This window comes from Oncorhynchus mykiss, chromosome 30, assembly GCF_013265735.2.
Source record: "Oncorhynchus mykiss isolate Arlee chromosome 30, USDA_OmykA_1.1, whole genome shotgun sequence".
Classification (NCBI taxonomy): Eukaryota; Metazoa; Chordata; class Actinopteri; order Salmoniformes; family Salmonidae; genus Oncorhynchus; species Oncorhynchus mykiss.
The window spans coordinates 44554460-44563460 of record NC_050570.1 but is presented as its reverse complement, the minus strand read 5'-3'; the positions used below and the strand labels follow the sequence as shown (position 1 = coordinate 44563460).

The window sequence follows — 9001 nt, the reverse complement described above, 5'->3', positions numbered from 1 at the left end:
CGTGCCAAGACCGGAGTGGCACATTTGCCATTTAATGCAACAGCTGTGACAAAATTATTGCTAGAGTTGAAATTGCGAGTTGAAAATATATTGAGAACTTTCGATTTTATTCGGTACATGACAACTTAAGCGAAAAAGTACCTTTTATTATGCACTACGTCATAACGCACTGCTTTTTATTAGCAACTGGTCCATTTGGTGGAAAAATGTGAATATTTGGTTTATGCAAGATTTTGAAATATTCGATAAAATCTTTCACCAATTGGATGGAAACATAGCTACTGTAATAAACAACAGGCATGTATATTTACCACATACTTTAATGTTGCAAGTTCAGGTTCAAATAAAACACTTCAATGAAAAGCTTACATAGTCACCATCTGCTACATAATTGTAGATATATCAATCCTGTTTGATATTACACACTGCTCTCTAATATTATCAAATAAATGCTTATGTACATGCTGCTCAGTGTTAAGCTGTATTTACAAGCTTGATCTCAAATGGAAATAATGTAAAAATGGATATCCAATTACATCAGAAACAATAGATTTTACCCCCAAACTAAAGTATTTGCTAACTGTCTAGAAAGTACTGTATCTGATCATACAATCTTACACTCACACTTCTTACACGCTGTATAAACACCCACCATACCATAAAATGCATACCCACAGGCAGCTTACAGAGAGAATACCCATACGCCAAACATTTACACACAGTATTCAAACTCACATGGGTCAATCGCACAGAAACACTTACAAACTGTAATGCTGCAGCCCTTGACATTATTAACAACGGAATACATTGATTGCCATTTAAAGGATAAAAAACATGACCAATGTTATATTGATGACATTTTAAAGTGAACTTTAACCCCGCAGACACACCCTACAGTATTGCACTTCATACTCCAACAGTAACATGACAGAGCAGCACTAAACATAATTACTTTTTTTCCAACTCTGCTTGCACCATCAAACATTAAGTATGAAGTTTTTAAAAAAAACACACACACACAAAGCAAGGTATAACTTGCTTTTTCACTCATTCACCTAAACTCCAAAAAAAGGAACAGCTTTCAGGGCGCTTTGTCTCAACCCTGTGAATTGCACTTAATGAGAGAATTTCGTTTTTTTGATAACTGCAATCCCACACAGACGCACGGATTACATGAGTAGGATTTAGTGAGGTTGCTAAGGTGGTCGCACTGCAACACACACACTCGTAAACACACAACTCACACATGCCCAAGTGTATACAAACTCTCGCTCGCGCTCACACACACAGCCTGTACTCGCTCATTCTCTACCACAATAAAACTAAACATTGGGATATTGACAAAGGTGCTCCCGTAACTGGGGTAGGTTTTATATGAAACTCATTAAACCTACGAGTGTGTGTATGTATGTATATATCTCACACAAACACAGAGTATACAAAAACATTAAGAACACCTGCTCTTTCCATGACAGACTGACCAGGTGAATCCAGATTAAATCTATGATCCCTTATTGATGTCACTTGTTCAATCGACTTCAATCAGTGTAGATAAAGGCGAGGAGACACGTTAAAGAAGGACTTCTAAGCCTCGAGGCAATTGAGACATGGATTGTGTATATGTGCCATTCAGAGGGTGTATTGGCAAGACTAAATATTTAAGTGCCTTTGAATGGGGTTTGGTAGTAGATGCCAGGCGCATCAGATTGTTTCAAGAACTACAACGCTGCTGGATTTTTCACACTCAACAGTTTCCTGTGTGTATCAAGAATGTTCCGCCATCCAGCCAACTTCACAACTGTGGGACGCATTGGAGTCAACATGGGCCAGCATTCCTGTAGAACGCTTTCGACACCTTGTAGAGTCCATGCCCAGACTAATTGAGGCTGTTCATTAAGAAGGTGTTCCTAATGTTTGGTATAGTCTGTGTGTGTGTGTATATATATATATATATAAACATCACATGCTACTCTTGGCAAAGCTGTATGAAGTGACGGAGTGGCAGAGCCGATGGCCCTTACGCAGGGTGAGGGGACACACATTCAGGCCAGGAAGAACAATGGATGAGGGATGAAACATCAATGAAAACATCTCCCTTCACCTCTCAGTCCCAGCCGTTGTCCTTTATCATGTGGGACAGCTCAATGATGAACTTCCCCTCCTTGTACTTCTGACTCAACTCAAAGGCCTGCTCCTGTAGGGATAGAGATGGTGGGGGGGATAAGAGGCTGGAGTGCATAGTAGACAAGCTTAAAAGACATCCACATTTTTTGAGAATTGGGGATTGAGGATATTATGAGTTATTTTACAGTGTGTAGACATAGATAAGTAGCATAGTATGTGTGTGTGTGTTTGTCCTTACGTATTTCCAGCCCAGTGTGGTATGGCAGTTCTCACAGTAGATGTCTGCCACAGCGTGGAGCCCGGTGAGTAGCAGCCTCTCCTCGGCAGGACCACAGCCCACGTTCACCCTGAAAACATCCGGAACAAGAACCACAGGTTAATTACCGACATGGTTCCCCGCCACAAATGTCTGTTTTGTGACCTGACCTAAGCCTATCAGATTTTCTGGTGACCAGCCAGATAAGCATATATATTTATATATATTTTTTTAAAACAAGAAATGTGATAATGCTATCCAGAACCTAATATTTAGCCCCAAATCGGAGGGTGTTTGCTATGCACCAGCTGAGAAATGACATGCTAACTATCAAATGGAGCGGCAGGTAGCCTAGTGGTTAGAGCGTTTGGCCAGTAACCGAAAGGTTGCTAGATTGAATCCCCGAGCTGGCAAGGTAAAAATCTGTCATTCTGTCCCTGAACAAGGCAGTTAACCCACTGTTCCTAGGCCATCATTGTAAATAAGAATGTGTTCTTAACTGACTTGCCTAGTTTAAAAAATGAATTCAAACTACAGCAAACAGAAGGTAACTAGTACGTGACATTCACTTTTAGAATAGTGAACTGTCTTGTATGGCTTACAGGACTAGAGTAAACACACTAAAGTGGCATAAGGAGAACCTGGCAGATGCATGATAATGGCAGTGTACTGAGGCTTGAGCGGTAACTAAGGTGGGACTGTGTTTTAGGGACCTAAAAGGGATACTATTTTGCTCATTAGTTATGGGTACACTGTGTAGGCTATATGGCCAATACACTGGATGACATGTAAAGATACTCACACAGAGTTGAAAAGGTAAGCACGTCCCTGGCTTCCCTGAAAAGACTGGACGACAGAAAAAAGAGAATGAACTCAAATGTGCCACAAAGACAGGGAGAGAGAGAGGGAGAGCGACAATGCAAGAAATGTATAATTTTTCAGTTTTTGATTTGTTAAAAAAGTTTGAAATATCCAATAAATGCCGTTCCACTTCATGATTGTGTCCCACTTGTTGTTTATTCTTCACAAAAAAATACAGTTTTATATCTTTATGTTTGAAGCCTGAAATGTGGCAAAAGGTTGCAAAGTTCAAGGGGGCCGAATACTTTCGCAAGGCACTGTATATATTTTTAAACCTGCATATTTAGTTAATATTGCCTTTAACATGAATTTCTTTTAAGTAGGGAAATTGTGTCACTTCTCATGCATTCTGTGCAAGCAGAGCCCGGGTATATTCAGAAGTTTGGGCTGCCTGGCTCGTTGGGAACTGTGTGAAGACCATTTCTTCCCAACAAAGACCATAATTAATTTGCCAGAATTGTACATAATTATGACATAACATTGAAGGTTGTGCAATGTAACCGCAATATTTAGACTTATGGATGCCACCTGTTAGATAAATTACGGAACGGTTCCGTATTTCACTGAAAGAATAAACGTTTTGTTTTCAAAATTATCGTTACCAGATTTGACCATATTAATGAACTAAGGCTCATATTTCTGTGTGTTATATTTTAATTAAGTCTATGATTTTATATTTGATAAAGCAGTCTGAGCGGTGGTAAGCAGCAGCAGGCTCGTAAGCATTCATTCAAACAGCACTTTCCTGCATTGGCCAGCAGCTCTTCGCTGTGCTTCAAGCATTGCGCCGTTTATGACTTCAAGCCTATCAACTCCAGAGATTAGGCTGGCAATACTATAGTGCCTGCCTGTAAGAACATCCAATAGTCAAAGGTATATGAAATACAAATGGTATAGAGAGAAATAGTCCTATAATAACTACAACCTAAAACTTCTTACCTGGGAATATTGAAGACTCATGTTAAAAGGAACCACCAGCTTTCTCATGTTCTGAGCAAGGAACTTAAACGTTAGCTTTTTTACATGGCACATATTGCACTTTTACTTCTCCAACACTTTGTTTTTGCATTATTTAAACCAAATTGAACATGTTTCATTATTTATTTGACACTAAATTGATTTTATTGATATATTAAGTTAAAATAAGTGTTTCAGTATTGTTGTAATTGTCATTATTACAAATAAATAAATGTATAAAAACAATCGACCGATTTAATCGGTATGGGCTTTTTTTGGTCCTCCAATAATCGGTATCGGTGTTGAATAATCATAATCAGTCGACCTCTACTCTGAACAGTTTTGAACCCAAAAAAAGTACCGGTTTATGTAGTTCCTTTCTGTTCATTTTCTTACCTGTGAAATCAACAGTTTCTACATTTAGCTCAGTAAATGATTTCCCAATCAGTGCGGATAGAGCAGGAAAGCTAGTTGCTTACATGCGTGATGGACAGACAAGTGTAGCCTATTTCGCAAGGTGTGACTGAAATCTTATGGGTCAGGAGAGAGGGTTGAGGAGCAGGCTTGAAGTGCTAGGCATCTTGCTATGACATCCATTATCTGAATTAGGTCCACAGAATTATACCTAGGCGGAGCAGCTTCTATGAGGGAACTTTGAACTAGCAAGCTAACACTTGTGTTTGCAGAACGGCACCAGAATAAAAAATAAGTCCAACGTGAAATGTGATAACTAAGCAGTTAACTGACATTGAAAAAGTAAATCCATTATTCTCTAGCTAATTAAAAATGTCTATCCAGTCTTCTTATGCTTCTAACATCAGTACAGTAGCCTATGCTTCAGAGGGGGGAGGGGCAGATCGCCTGTGTGTGTTTAGTCTAAGATTTTCAGCTTGCAGACAGACACTGGAATATGTTTCTGAGTGATAGAGAGGGTTTTGCATAGGCGCTTTGTTGCGTTTTATTTGTGGGACTAGGAAAAAAATGCCTGGAACATAAAATAACATTAACTGGTTTTCATGCTTTTAAAATAATGGTTCTCTTATGGAGCAGTATGGATCACTTTCGTTCTGTATCTGTTATTGAAAAATGACATTTTCCAGTTTTCTGTTCTGTTCCCTGAACCGGGTTCCAACCCCTGCATCCAACACAATTATATGGAATTTAACCCACTGGCCATAAACGGTCCCTGTAGTCTCACCTTGGAGATGAGGTCATCATGGTTGGCCAAGTGTGCTCGGCAGTGAACACAGCTGTACCTCCGGTGGCACGAGTCTAGGTATGCCTGGAACGTCTTAGCCTTCGTCAGCTTCACCATGTCTGAGGAGATAGAGAAGAAAACAGAGAGACTTAGCGATTAACAGGAGAGACAGAGAGGATATTGGGCATTCCTGGGGCTCCTAACGCTAGGCTACTCCTAAATGTGATCGTGGTAAACCCTAAATTTCACTATTTGTGAAGTGTAGTAACTATGAGAAAATGCCATTTTATAAGCTTATTTGCCAAATAGGGTTAGGCAAATTTGGGTAAACACAAACAAAAAACGTATGATTCCCATGGCTTTCAACTGAAAAATGCAAGAGAAAGAAACAAGTTCAATAACAGTTGGCTGTCTGTCCTCTGTCCTGTCCAGTAATGCCAGCATTGTAGAAAACGCATGCACTCAACTGTTAATTTCCTCCATTTAGGCATGACACCTTGAGTGTCAAAAAATGTCAGAAGGAATCACACAATAATTAACTAACTGTATTATTAGGAGTGGGAAACAGGTCTGGGCGCATATTAGTGACTTTATTTTAAGCCATATGCATGTCTAATTCACAGCACACTTCCTGGTAAAATTACAGCAGGGTCCGTGCTATCAAGCGATCCTTGGAACGTCCCTACCTATTGAAGTTTGCATTTGATATGTTTTAAGTAAGGGTTTACGGTTAGGGGTTAAGTTTTGGGTAGGGACGTCGCAAGGATCCCAATAACTCTGACCATTGCACCAGACAGAACACAACATGCATTGACCTACTTTACTGTACCAGCTAAACCCGACGATGTATGGTCAGTTAGAAGCGCTCCACAGATGGATGAGGAAAATGTGTTACTTTTTACTCAAGTCTTATGTCATTTAAAACGGTTAAATGTCCGTGTGAAAATCCATTAGTGTAGCTAGAGTAATTTCAAAATAACGCCTCGGTATTAATGCCACGGCATACACAAGAACAAGCAAAACATCACTCTGATCCTTGCAATTTTGCTGGCCTGATAACGTTGGCGGACTCGCCCCACATTCTGACAAAGCAACTAGCTAACGTTAGCTAACTTACGTTACTGTTACATAGGCAGCTAGCCAATAATTCCCCAAAACGATGCATACAGTGAATTATTCATCGACCGCCTTCCTCTGTAGCTAGCTATCCATTTTAGCCAACTATCGTGAGAGACTAGCTAACATGTTGACGTTAACTTGCTAGCTAGCAACTGAACCATAATCTGAGTTTAGAGAAGACGCTGATAATGTTTACTGTAAACCCGCCATTTCAGGTTTAGCTAGCAACCTACATGGAAGGAAATACAAGCACAATAGAATAGCCCTGGACTCACCTAAAGTAGTTATCGGGGTTTCAGTGGAAGACCTAATTTGAACGAAGATATGACCAGCAACTAAGATGGTCAACTAAGATGCATCAGTAAATTGCTAAATCGTCTAGGAGATAGCTTGTTGGGTCACTTCTTCAGCAAGAAACCATCGGACAGATGGATCCAAACAAACAAGAAGAATCGTGGTGCAGATTTTCTCTCGGTCTCTCACACTTGACAACAGGAACACGTTTTTCATCGGAGATGAAACAGTTTCGTGTATGTTGTAGTTAAAATAACAATAGCTACTCCGACTACGTTTTTTGCAGATAGGATATTTTCGTGGTGACGGACAAACTGCAATATTATGCAGTGTTTGTTTACAAAGCTGGTTAAGGAGGCGGAACCAAACACGTCACCAGCTACAAAACAATCCCCTACGACCAATGGGAATCGTCAGATTGACTGGGGGGAATGTAGGTCGAACAGTTTTAAATTGAATTTGTACTCATTTCAATGAGGAGATTCGACCGGGCGCCATGTAGGCATGGCTGAAAGTTTATTGCATTCGATTCCCAGGCATGGTTGTGAGCCATGTTTCTGAAGCATGAACAATGCTGCCTTGTTGACAACATAACCAAGCGGTGCAGATTTGTTCGATTTGAGCAGGGCGCTTCGCGCTCACCCAGTCACACGACGGGCTATAGGCACATTTAACCCGGGCCAGTTTAATAGAACAATGCCATAGTTATGGTACTTTCAAGACAACTGGGAACTCGGGAAAAAGGTAATTTAAAAAAATCGTGACGGCAGTGATCTTCTGGTCGGTAAATCGGAGCTCTAGAAATATGCCCAAATTTCCGAATTGTAATTCCGAGTTGGATGACCTTTCAAAACGATTTTTCCTAGTCGGAGCTCGTTTTTTCCCAAGTTTCCAGGTTGCTGGAACCATTAGCCTCTGCCGAGTCCAGATATACTTTTGAGGAGAAAAAAAAAAAAAAAGGATACTTTTGAGGAGATGGGAAGGAAGCTCAATTGGAATCGTATTTACGCACATTGTGTACGCTGCAAATGCTTTGTCAATGGGCAGCTCGGTGCATTCTCGGACAGGAGATCACTCCATCAAGGAGGGAATGGAAGTCAATTGGGCACTAGGTCAAAAACTCAACATTAGCACGAATTACGTGAACCACAGCAGGTTGGTGGCACCTTTAGTTGGAGAGTACGGGCTCGTGGTAATGTCTGGAGCGGAATTAGTGGAATGGTATCAAACACATGGTTTCCATGTATTTGATGCCATTCCATGTTTGTCCTTCCATGTTTGCAATTCCAGCCGAGCCGTCCTCCCCCCAGCAGCCTCCTGTGAAGAACAAGTTCAACTACAAATATTTTCTGAAATGTGAAACGATTAACTTGCTCTCTGTAATGTCATATAGCTTTTAAATCGTGAGATTACCTAGTCAGGTTTCTCGACATAGAGCCCCACAGCGGAGGTGTCATAATACCCATAAAACCTAGCTGTCAAACAGGAAAATGGTTAATATCGTTTTTCCACCATTCATTTCTCCCATAAGGGATTTTAAAATAAGGTTTGTGTTTGGTGTGGGCTTACCCTGGCATGATGTTTCGATAACTATGTAAATCTCTCCTGGATAAGGTGACATATGTCTCTATTTACCCTCAGATTCCAAAATAGTAATTAGCATCAAAGTAGACTTTGTGCAAGATTACAAATCCCTGCATGTCATCTCTAGCTGACACCATTGCTAACAGGTATTGTGACCATTTTAAAACTTGCACAAGCCAGTTCACAGAATAGTCAATTTAAAGAAATGTAGCCAATTTATTAATTACTAAATTTAGCTAGCTTATATAGCTTAAACATAATTTTATTTATGAATGTAGTTAAGTAAAAGTTGTCAAATGGAAATATCAAAGTACATATACCACACAAAATTACTTAAGTACTATTCACCACTGCACAATACACAGACCTTATTTTAAGTATTTCTAAACTCGCTTATGGGAAAAATGATTGGAACCGTTTCACTGCAAGGTTTTATGGATATTATGACTCATACGGTGGTACTGTTCATATGCTAAACGGATCTAGGAAACACAGAAATTTCCGACTTGCTGAACGTGGTATATAACTACAACCAGTTAGCAAGTCGGAAATGTCAGAGTTTCTTAGGTCCGACTTGCACATGAATGTGGCGTCAAACCCTGACTTTT

The 9001-nt window shown here is 40.0% G+C and overlaps 1 protein-coding gene across 4 annotated transcripts; it reads right to left on the bottom strand.

Moving 5' to 3' along the window:
- Positions 1–302: 302 nt before the first annotated feature.
- Positions 303–7966, bottom strand: LOC110521895 (protein yippee-like 3). Of its 4 annotated transcripts, none has more exons than XM_021599836.2 (5): positions 7822–7966; positions 5397–5515; positions 3183–3226; positions 2363–2471; positions 303–2194 (listed from the first exon to the last, which is right to left on the bottom strand). In XM_021599836.2, exons 2-5 carry the CDS (start codon positions 5511–5513, stop codon positions 2105–2107), a joined length of 360 nt encoding a protein of 119 aa, XP_021455511.1. In that variant the 5' UTR covers positions 5514–5515; positions 7822–7966; the 3' UTR covers positions 303–2104. The 4 variants fall into 4 exon arrangements, with proteins under 4 accessions (XP_021455511.1, XP_021455510.1, XP_021455512.1 ...); XM_021599835.2 differs by lacking the exon at positions 7822–7966 and adding an exon at positions 6791–7425; XM_021599837.2 differs by lacking the exon at positions 7822–7966 and adding an exon at positions 6514–6672.
- Between the last annotated feature and the right edge of the window lie 1035 nt (positions 7967–9001).